The sequence below is a fragment of the Ranitomeya imitator genome, chromosome 5 (assembly GCF_032444005.1).
Source record: "Ranitomeya imitator isolate aRanImi1 chromosome 5, aRanImi1.pri, whole genome shotgun sequence".
Taxonomy (NCBI): Eukaryota; Metazoa; Chordata; class Amphibia; order Anura; family Dendrobatidae; genus Ranitomeya; species Ranitomeya imitator.
The window spans coordinates 574619050-574631308 of NC_091286.1; the positions used below are offsets into that span (position 1 = coordinate 574619050).

General features: G+C 43.2%; 1 protein-coding gene across 1 annotated transcript in view; it reads right to left on the reverse strand.

Moving 5' to 3' along the window:
- The window catches only part of PER2 (period circadian regulator 2), a 161992-nt gene that overhangs the window by 43932 nt on the left and 105801 nt on the right, over nucleotides 1-12259 (reverse strand). The window contains exons 8-13 of the mRNA XM_069727814.1: nucleotides 10216-10358; nucleotides 9709-9787; nucleotides 9516-9622; nucleotides 6530-6683; nucleotides 6336-6444; nucleotides 4590-4718 (exon numbers count right to left, since the gene is read on the reverse strand). Coding sequence (XP_069583915.1) covers nucleotides 4590-4718; nucleotides 6336-6444; nucleotides 6530-6683; nucleotides 9516-9622; nucleotides 9709-9787; nucleotides 10216-10358 — 721 coding nt within the window. The remainder of the gene's footprint in view (nucleotides 1-4589; nucleotides 4719-6335; nucleotides 6445-6529; nucleotides 6684-9515; nucleotides 9623-9708; nucleotides 9788-10215; nucleotides 10359-12259) is intronic.

Here is a 12259-nt window from a genome sequence, read left to right on the forward strand (position 1 = left end):
GACATTTTTTTTAAAAGAATCTATATGATGGTAAAGGACACCAATAAGCAACATACAGCACCATATAAATATGAACGTCCAACAAAAAGGACTGACTGAAAGTATATAAGGTCAATAGCCCTACCCAATAGTGTGTCCAAACATATCCCCTCTGCGTCCAGTTGCACATTACGGCAGCGGTAAGGTTAACCCTTATTCATTCTGTCTAATACTTATGTTATAACTTTGTACCTACATGGTGGCATGCGAGATGGAGCTATTATGAACTGTGGACATTATCATGCATTAACCATTGGGACAGATCTTGTGCTGTCCTCCCCCTAGAGGTCTTGAGGGGATATGTTTGGACACACTATTGGGTAGGGTTATTGACCTTATATACTTTCAGTCCTTTTTGTTGGACGTTCATATTTATTTGGTGCTGTATGTTGCTTATTGGTGTCCTTTACCATCATATATATTCTTTTAAAAAAATTGTCTGTCAATATATGTGTGATTGTATCAATAAAGATTTGTCATAGGTTTTTCTACCATAAAACTCATATAATCCACAACTGTAGGAAAGAATCAGAATAAATCAAAACAGTCTACAGAGACAATGCTATTCTCCATTGTTATCAGTTAGAACAAACAAAACAAAAAAACCTAAACCTGATGAAGGACTTGTTCCAAAACGTGCGTCGGGGTGTGCGCCACACATGAACTGGGGACCACCATCAGGTAACCATTGCTGCTCATCCACATTCCCTCTCCCTACACAAATCTTTCTGAATACTCTGGAGAGGCCTCATGTGATGCACAACTATCTACCTTATACTGAAATATTGCCACCCTTATATAACATATATGGTAGGATTACCAAGATTACTGTGTTTATGTATAGCGGTTACTACTTCTGTTACCTTACATCTTTTCTGTGGTTCCTCTTAAAATAATCTTTATACCTCTATGTACAGGTCCTTCTCAAAAAATTAGCATATAGTGTTAAATTTCATTATTTACCATAATGTAATGATTACAATAAAACTTTCATATATTATAGATTCATTATCCACCAACTGAAATTTGTCAGGTCTTTTATTGTTTTAATACTGATGATTTTGGCATACAACTCCTGATAACCCAAAAAACCGGTCTCAATAAATTAGCATATTTCACCCATCCAATCAAATAAAAGTGTTTTTTAATAACAAACAAAAAAACCATCAAATAATAATGTTCAGTTATGCACTCAATACTTGGTCGGGAATCCTTTGGCAGAAATGACTGCTTCAATGCGGCGTGGCATGGAGGCAATCAGCCTGTGACACTGCTGAGATGTTATGGAGGCCCAGGATGCTTCAATAGCGGCCTTAAGCTCATCCAGAGTGTTGGGTCTTGCGTCTCTCAACTTTCTCTTCACAATATCCCACAGATTCTCTATGGGGTTCAGGTCAGGAGAGTTGGCAGGCCAATTGAGCACAGTAATACCATGGTCAGTAAACCATTTACCAGTGGTTTTGGCACTGTGAGCAGGTGCCAGGTCGTGCTGAAAAATGAAATCTTCATCTCCATAAAGCATTTCAGCCGATGGAAGCATGAAGTGCTCCAAAATCTCCTGATAGCTAGCTGCATTGACCCTGCCCTTGATGAAACACAGTGGACCAACACCAGCAGCTGACATGGCACCCCACACCATCACTGACTGTGGGTACTTGACACTGGACTTCAGGCATTTTGGCATTTCCTTCTCCCCAGTCTTCCTCCAGACTCTGGCACCTTGATTTCCGAATGACATGCAAAATTTGCTTTCATCAGAAAAAAGTACTTGGGACCACTTAGCAACAGTCCAGTGCTGCTTCTCTGTAGCCCAGGTCAGGCGCCTCTGCCGCTGTTTATGGTTCAAAAGTGGCTTTACCTGGGGAATGCGGCACCTGTAGCCCATTTCCTGCACACGCCTGTGCACGGTGGCTCTGGATGTTTCCACACCAGACTCAGTCCACTGCTTCCTCAGGTTCCCCAAGGTCTGGAATCGGTCCTTCTCCACAATCTTCCTCTGGGTCCGGTCTCCTCTTCTCGTTGTACAGCGTTTTCTGCCACATTGTTTCCTTCCAACAGACTTACCATTGAGGTGCCTTGATACAGCACTCTGGGAACAGCCTATTTGTTGAGAAATTTCTTTCTGGGTCTTACCCTCTTGCTTGTCAGGTCGCTAGTCTTAAGGTACTGTCACACTAGACGATATCGCTAGCGATCCGTGACGTTGCAGCGTCCTCGCTAGCGATATCGTCCAGTGTGACAGGAAGCAGCGATCAGGCCCCTGCTGGGAGATCGCTGGTCGGGGAAGAAAGTCCAGAACTTTGTTTCGTCGCTGGACTCCCCGTAGACATCGCTGAATCGGCGTGTGTGACACCGATTCAGCGATGTCTTTGCTGGTAACCAGGGTAAACATCGGGTAACTAAGCGCAGGGCCGCGCTTAGTAACCCGATGTTTACCCTGGTTACCATCCTAAAAGTAAAAAAACAAACAGTACATACTTACCTACAGCCGTCTGTCCTCCAGCGCTGTGCTCTGCTCTCCTCCTGCTCTGGCTGTGAGCGTCGGTCAGCCGGAAAGCAGAGTGGTGACGTCACCGCTCTGCTTTCTGGCTGCCCGGCGCTCACAGCCAGACCAGAGAAGCAGAGCGCCGAGGACAGACAGCGGTAGGTAAGTGTGTAGCGTTTGTTTTTTTACTTTTTAGGATGGTAACCAGGGTAAACATCGGGTTACTAAGCGCGGCCCTGCGCTTAGTTACCCGATGTTTACCCTGGTTACCGGGGACCTCGGGATCGTTGGTCGCTGGAGAGCTGTCTGTGTGACAACTCTCCAGCGACCAAACAGCGACGCTGCAGCGATCCGGATCGTTGTCGGTATCGCTGCAGCGTCGCTATGTGTGTGACGGTACCTTTACCCATGATGGGGGTTTTGAGTAATGAACCAGGCAGGGAGTTTATAAAAGCCTCAGGTATCTTTTGCATGTGTTTAGAGTTAATTAGTTGATTCAGAAGATTAGGGTAATAGGTCGTTTAGAGAACCTTTTCTTGATATGCTAATTTATTGAGACAGGTTTTTTGGGTTATCAGGAGTTGTATGCCAAAATCATCAGTATTAAAACAATAAAAGACCTGACAAATTTCAGTTGGTGGATAATGAATCTATAATATATGAAAGTTTTATTGTAATCATTACATTATGGTAAATAATGAAATTTAACACTATATGCTAATTTTTTGAGAAGGACCTGTATATTCTTGTTTTTATCACTTTTTCATATTGAATTACTGTTTTTATTCGTGCGGGCACTGTGTTGCATACAGTGCCAACCATTGCCACCCACTGTTTCAATAAAGGCGATATGTATATTATTCTGTCCCATATCTATTCTTTTGATCCATGTTCAGTGTTTTTCTTTTGGTTTTCACCGTTATCAGTTAGAGCAGAAGTTGGGTAGGTGTCACACTCGTTTTGCCAATGCACAAATTGATTAATTATCTTTCGGCAAATTGATTTCCCCATTGTTCTGTGCTGCGGCAAATTGGATGATCGATTCCCTCATCTCTATTTATAACAGTGTGGCTCTTACTATATATGCACTACTTTTCTTTCCCGGTATTTATGACTGTACTGCATGTTATATACATGAATTATATGTGATGGCTGAACTATATCATATGCATTGCTATAAAAAAAATGTAAAAAAAAAGGGGATGATAAAAGTGCTACTGATGAAAACTTTTTTTTTTTTTTTGCTGCACTCAGCAGTGCTTTTATCATCGACTTTTTTAGTTCAATTTTTTTTTTTACATTTTTTTCTAATACAGTACATGGTGGTTCCTGGACTGGACCATCATCTGGGGCAGCTGAAGCCGATTCCTGGTGGTGCACATCCCTCCAAGGTATATGCCCTTCCGCCAGCCGTCACCATTTCCAACTGATATTCGTGCACTATGGCGCACCCGGCTATTTTATGTCATTATAGGATAATATGCATTACTGTGGTCAGGCTAACTGGACGTAGATCTCATACATTCCATGCTGCAGTCCATGGTGGATACAGTACTGATCAGAGTCAGATGCAGCCCACACTCCGTGAAACGCTATAATTTTCCCTTAAATAGCACACCCCACTTGTGGTGACGCAGGGAGCCTGTGCCGTACTTCCAAAACATATCAGCATGCTCCAGGTTTGACGCACATTCAGACAGGAGGGTCACTCACTATTCTATACATGGATTATACACCATGCTGTCACTGGGGATCAGCTCCCTGCCCACACAAGACGAGTGGGAAGGAATCATAGAATACAAGTACAAGGAGGAGACAGGAGCAAGACTGAAAAAAAAAAACGGTCCTGCACGGTCACAGATCGCCCCCCTGAAATAAATGAGCAGGGTTATTACACTGATTGGCATCCTGATGAGATCAGAGGTTAGGAGTATCGGCTGACCAGAAAACCAGGGACGTCTATACTTATGCATGAAGATTGGATTCCCAAGTAAAGGATTAAAAGCAAGAAAAGAGTCAATAAATTAGTGGAATAAATAGAGACTGCATCGATCAGGCCACATACACGTTTCTCTTTAATGTCCTCGTTGAGATTCCCGTTACTGTCACTAGATGAAGCTCCACTCATTGGGGTTTCGTGGGAACCATTGCTGCCCAAACTCCCATATCCACTGGAGCCGCTGTTATGGACAGGCTAGAGGAGACAAATAATATGCATTAATGTGGATTATATTTATATATGTGGAGACGCTCATACTTAACATAGGAAATATCACAAGTCAAAAATTCCTATCTCTCCCATCACCGGCTGTAGCTGATACAACTACAGATTGACAACATAACAGCGTCTGCATTAGCAAAATCCCAAGAAAAATACAAAAGAAGCATATATATATTATTATTCTATATACTACATGGGCCGTGTTATATACTATGTGGCTGTGCTATATACTATATGGGCTGTTCTATATACTACGTGGGCCGTGTTATATACTACGTGGGCTGTGTTATATAATATGTGGCTGTGCTATATATTATATGGGCTGTTATATGCTACGTGGGCTGTGTTATATACTACGTGGCTGTGTTATATGCGATCATGAATCGTGGTATGTGTTAAAGGGGGGCCCACTAAGACTCTTTCGCCCGGGGCCCTCAAAAACCTGGAGCCGGCCCTGGGCATAGATAAGAGCATTTCATCTATATGGCTTCCCATGGGTAGATGTCTGAACAGTCAGGCCACTGTCCTGCGCCGACATGGAAGTCGGCTGACACAAGGTAAGGTTTTAATACTAGAGACAGGATAGGACCATCTTCGTTGCGTATGCCTTGTCGTGGTGGGATGGCTTTTACACTTTTTTTGTTATCAAAATAGTATTACCCAAGTACCCTTATTTACATGTGCTATTATTATTTACTTATTACAGAGTATATGCTCATTTCATTTTTTTTTCTTGGGATTTGTCTGTGAAATGGCAACATTGTTAACGTGCTCCTACACACTGCATGTATCCCAACTTATGCTCCAGCTCATTTCTTTGGTTTTAATGTTGATTAGGTGTGGACTGGCAATCAGTGGAAATTTGATTTCCTGAAAATGCACATAGGTCGTCAGTTCTCAGATGTGATTTACATACAATTATATGCTTGGAAGAAAAAAAAATTCCTTGTATTAAACTAGAAGCTACTGTTCACATCTTGTTTAGAGCCTCCCAACATATACCCGAGATGAATACATGGATGATACCATTCTCCACCTCTTAGAACAGATGACCTCTCCGGACACGGAGCCCCTGGTAGAGGTGCCAATGAGAAACCTGGAGTCAGAAGATGAAAGGAAGGTGGACAGGAGACCTGCATGTGCCTTGTGACATCTACCTCCTGGTAGCCAGAGCTCCCAGTCTACTATGATGTTCAATATCGGGTTTTTTTGTTGCGTACCGACATTTATAGGCCAGATGGAGGCCAAAACGAAACTGGTTGGGCAAGTTTCTGGCAATAGCATAGAAGCTAAACTGGGAAAAACATGATGTGAACAGTGCCATATGGATATCTTCCTTTGCTGTCCCTGAGCTTTTAGCCCACTAGAGATTTAAAATTTTGACTTTGGGTTTTGATTCTGCAATGAGGGCGCCTGTCCCCGATTCATGGTGGCCATGGCTTGGGCAGCATAAATGGCCGGACAGGTTCCCTTACATTTTAGAAGGCTTCTCCCTGCATTATTATAGTTAGATCTCAATAACCAGGACGGCTAAATAGAACTTGATCAATCAGAAGTCAGTCATGCGCCTTACAAGTCCCAGAAAGTCACCTGCATGAGAAGTTGATGTATTTGCTCGGTGAGCTCCTGGACATCTGGCTGCAGTGCCCGATCTGCTGGACATATGGGTGCCGTGAAGAGGTCTTCATTAACAGGACCCCTATTATAAGACAGACACATGAGCCACGTTACAGAGCAGATCACATTACTACATGGTATAACAGAGGACTACAAGCCGCACTCACATTCTCACTTTGTGCCTGCCGATGATGAAAGACACTTTTCGACTCCAGGGGTTGATGAAGCTGGACCAGCTGGTATCTATAGTGATGTACTCTCCATTCCTAGCACAAAACCGGATTGGAGAAGAGTCGAATGGCTGTCCTCCATACTGCAGGACTAAGGAGACGAACAGATGCATGTGTAAGAGGCTCTTACTCTATACATATTCTGCTGGCGTCTGTAGCTGATAAAGGAACATACGCCATGACTTTAAAGGGATTGGTGCAGAACCGTTTATCACAGGATAGGTAAAATAATAAATAATCACCGGGGACCATCAAATACAAGAGTTGGGGTCTGCTGTATGTTGCTTTTCTGTCACTGCTATATCCATTCATTAGATTAGGGCATCATTAGGGCAGCACGGTGGCTCAGTGGATAGCACTGTAACCCTGCAGACGCTGGAGTCCTGGGTTCTAATCCCACCTTGGACACCATCTGCAAGGAGTTTGTATGCTCTCTCCATGTTTGCATGGGTTTCCTCCGGGCACTCCGGTTTCCTCCCACATTCCAAAGACATACTGATAGGGAATTTAGATTGTGAGCCCCATCGGGGACAGTGATGATAATGTGTGCAAAACTGTAAAGCGCTGCGGAATATGTTAGCGCTATATAAAAATAAAGATTATTATCATTATTGTTAGATCGATGATGCACACAAGTGACCACTGCTCTTTATAAATGAAAGACATCAGACCCCATTCCCATGACTGGTAGAATCTCAGTGGCAGGAGTGGCAGTGGCAGAGAGCATACATTTAACAAGCATTGTCTGTTGAGCAATTTAGCGGAGGGACAGTAATTTTCAGCTCCAGATAGTCTCCACTATACGACCTGTTATGGTACAGACAAGGGTTTAATACTTAGATATTGAGGACGGGTCATCAATATTAGATCAGTGAAGGTTTGATATCCAGCACCGCCACCCATCAGCTGTCTGCAGATCCAGCATCGATGAAAACAGCGTACGGAGCAAAACACCATTGTTCTGTCTTGCTGCATAAAGTGATGGACCCCAACCGATCTCAAGCTTTATTTACTACTTAATAAGTAGTAACTAAACTTTCATTTTTTTTATTTAGTTATTTTTTTTAACATTAGTTTTGTCCAGAATGGAAAGTTACCACGTATACCCGACCCGAGTATAAGCCGAGGCACCTAATTTTACCACAAAAAATTGGGAAAATATACTGACTCGAGTATAAGCCAGGTATGCATTGTCCCCACATCCCCATCCTTGTATGCATGGCCCCTCTCATCCCTATCCTGGTATGCATAGCCTGGTATGCATGACTCGAGTATAAGCCAGGTATGCATTGTCCCCACATCCCCATCCTTGTATGCATGGCCCCTCTCATCCCTATCCTGGTATGCATGGCCCCCTCATCCCTATCCTGGTATGCATGGCCCCCTCATCCCTATCCTGGTATGCATGGCCCCCTCATCCCTATCCTGGTATGCATGGCCCCCTCATCCCTATCCTGGTATGCATGGCCCCCTCATCCCTATCCTGGTATGCATGGCCCCCCTCATCCCTATCTTGTATGCATGGCCCCTTCATTCCTATCCTGGTTTACATGGCCCCCAGCAGAAAAGCAGAAAAAAAAAAACAAGAAAAAAAACAAAAACTTTCAGTCCCTGCGCTCCCTCAACACTTTTCCGATGCCAGCAGCTGCAGTGGCCAGGCGATCACGTGCGACTGCTACCAAATGGAATGAATATTCACTACACTCCACGCCCATGGGAGTGGAGGGCAGTGAATATTCATTCCCTTAAGTAGTGGGCACACGTGATCGCCCGGCCGCTGCAGGAAGCTGACAGCTGCAACTACTGTGCCCGCTACTAAAGAGAAATGAATATCTACTGAGAGCACAGTGAATATTCATTTCTCTGTAGCAGTGGGCACAGGCTTTAGCTGCAGCCACCGGCTCCTGCCTCCTGTGACCCACTGCTCCAGCTATTCCTGTGTCTTCTGGGACCCTCACTCGAGCATATGCTGAGGGGGGTTTTTTCAGCACAAAAAATGTGCTGAAAAACTCAGCTTATACTTATATACAGAAATAAACGTTGCAAATTTCCAAATAAAGTCATTAGTCTTCATTCCTTTAAAAAAAAACAAAAAAAACATATAAGTGGCTTACAAACAGGGCCTTTCCCCAGTCTACTTGCTTGTCTACAGCTGTATGGATATCAGAATGTACTCATTTGAAGTACAGATGATGGCAGTGATGGTTCAGCACTGTGACATTTACTGAGAGTTCAGATTATCAGAACATCCTCTCTCAGCAGGAGACCCTGAATAGTATACTACAATGGAAGCATTAGATTTATTTCCACAATAACCCCGTTCTCTTTATGTCATCAATTTCCCCCAGTGATACATTTGTATACAAATAGGTCTAAGAAACTCCCCTTACCTGATGGCATTCCCAGATCCTCTATTGATTAGACGGCCTGGCACAATGTCAGCGTTACAGCATAAAGCACATATCATCGCACCAGGACAGCGAATCAAAAGAAGAGCAACGGGCTGAGAGTTTGCAGCTGCGGCTGATGGACCAGATCCTGTGGATCAATTTGCAGTAAATCCAATTTACACTTACTGTACATATACATATGCAAAGGAGGACAAAAGCACTTATCTTTCACTGCCAGCATCTGTACTCCACGTGAGTAAATTCTGCCATCAACGCAACTAGAGGCAGCCAAATAGACTGTGGAAAAGCTGGGGTTGGGAAGCCACTTACAAGACAAATCGCCAAATAAAAGTGATTAGTAAAAGGTCATAACTTCAGAAATTTGGAATATACTGTATATATGTATATACAAGCACTAGAGATAGGGGAAACTACATTGCATTTGCTAACAGATGAGAAGGGAGGGTGAATATAGACCTGGAGTGGCGCTGAATCAATGCTAGGACTTAGAAACGGACATTATGTATACGTACTCTTTTTGTGCACCGCTAGCATGAGGGGTCGATCGCTGGGATGCAGATGTAGAATGATGGGAGTGCCAATGAGGTCTTGAGGTAAGTAACCTAACAGGGGCACGGCTCTGAGGGGAGAAAATTCGAAAAAGGGGGATAAGAAGAAGAAAAAACAGATCTGACTGTTCTGGTAGGCTTCTTGCAGTCTACTCGCCTCTCATCGACATCCTGGAACAGACAGCCCGGTGTGTGAGTGGTAGTGAAGATGCGTTTATCTGCAGGGATCCGAGGAGCTAAAACAGGAAACAAAAAAGGAACACAATTTCCTCATCTTCAGCAATGCACCTGACTGTCACCTATTGCTGTTAATGGCCTTAGGAAACAAATGATGTGTTGCACTAACACAATTTTTTTTCCAATATCTGAGAGAAGATCACAAGTGTCTCTGGCCCCACATGCGAGGAACATATAGACAAGTGATGTTCTGCAAGCAGATATTTTCAAGCAGGAAAAACCATGATGAACCAGATGCCCCGAGATGAGAGGTAACTATTTCCTAGGAAGCGGCAAGGTCTTATAAGGAGAGGAGTATAAACCACTCCGGCTCTAATTAGGCTTCTCTGAAGAGGAGGCAGACATCAAGTGCCATTATCTGGATGACAACCAAGCAAAGAAGTCGCTGATCTTAGTAGATGGTGGTTCTTCGGAGGGCTGTACGTACCTTCATACCCAGAGCGGACCCTCTCTGCCAACAGTACACAGCACATGTGCTCCGCAGCGCTCTCCTCAGTCCGTACACGGAGCAGATATGGTGTCAGGCGGAAAGGGTGATAAGATGCTTCCGTCCGAGACTCGCGCCCACAGCTGAAAAGAAGATAAAGAAACCATTTTATGGAAAAACCACAAACCTTATCCAGATAACTAACCTAAAAATGGTAACCACTTCCAAAAAGAATACAGCAGCGTTTGCTTTTATTTGAAGAACAGCGCCATCCTCATTTGTAGGATGTGTCTGGTATTACATCTCAGCTCCACACAAGTAAATTAAAGAATCCATTCAGAGGTGGAAAAACTTTATCAATTATATGAAACTCAGAGCTGTAAATGTAAAATGATCAGCACAAACCACCCCTCTAAGGGTCTTTTCACATCACATTAAGAGCGCGGCATGATCAATGCTACTAGAAAACAAAGAGCGTGGCCTCCATTGCCTAGAGGCTCCTGTACTTACGGCATTTATACGTGGGCAAACCCTCTAGGTATATAAAGCATATGAAATCACCATAGCAACCTAAGTTTTTTTCTTTTTCAGCAATAGAAAAATAAAAATTCAATTCTGCTATAGATTTATACTATTTAAATTTTGTGTTGGCGCCATCCTCGCCGCGGGCGCAGATTGAGATCTTAGAAGTCTTCAGGAAAATGTCGCCGGCGGCTGCGCATGCATAGATTGCTCAGTGCAACTGGCGTTATTTTATTGAAGCCCACCATTAGTCCCAGGTGGCGCTTGTGCAGATTGATCTAGCGGTGGGCTTCAGTAAAATGGCGCCGGTGGCAATGAGCAACCTGTGCATGCACAGCCACCAGCGCCATTTTCCTACAGACTTCCAAAAGCTCAATCTGCGCAAGTGCCAGCCTAGGGTAGGATGGTGCGAAAGTTTAAATAAGGAAGAAGAAAAGACACCCAGACACAGGGAGGGGACGTTACAAAGCTGAAGAGCCCACCCAGGGTCCTGCCCCGATACGCCGAGATAAGAATGCAAGAAAACTTCAAGCAAGGATTAAAGAAGCAAAACCGATTTCTTTAATTTAACCCATAGTTTTTTTTCTTTTTCGATAAACCATTTTTTGACAGTCCTAAAAGCATAACAGTCGTTTTAAATTTTAGTTCATACATTAATAGTCCACGTGAAAAAGACGCAACTCTGTAACATCTCTTATCAAAGAAATTTGCTTCTTCTCAATTCTGATATAAAATCTGTATTCAGTGAAGACTTTCCCATTACTGAGATAGGAGACGGGAGCAGCTACCGATGAGATTCTATGCAGATAGGATGGAGAGGAGGGAGGAGCTCTTTCTGTAGCTCCTCCCACCTACATAGAAGCTCATGGGCAGCCGCACTCATCTCCTATCTCAGTAATGGGAAAGTCATCACTGAATACAGATATTACATCAGAATTGAGAATTTTGATACTGACCGATTAATTTTTCCGAAAAAAGAAGCAGATTTCTCTGATAAGATATGTTACGAAGTTGCTTATTTTCATGTGAACTATTTATTTGTGGAATAAAAATTAAAGACGGAGGATACGCTTTAAGCTTTCTGTATGTTATGGGGCATTAATTATGACTCCATGGTGCACATCTCTCACCTGTAGAATTAAATGGCCATGTTAGTAATAAACTTGTATAGCCAGCCTTACAAGGAGCCTCGGGGCTGTCGACTGTTCTTGGCAGATTAGCAGTCACATTAGAGGAAGGCATCTGCTTTGTATTAAGGTCACACATATCCAGTACAGGAACAACTTGTACTCAACAAATCATTTCTGAGTGGAAGCCTATTATTTTTATACAACACTGCACAATGATAGATGGAAACTATAAAAAAAAAAAAAGGAATGAAAGTTCACAAAAATTATGCATATTGTATATATGATGTAAAATTCCTCAACTTTCTCGTATAGATTGCATATTAAGCTTCTCATGGTTTTCAGCTTCTGGTCCCGTCAGAAGCTGTCAACCCCCATTTTTGGGGGGCACTAAA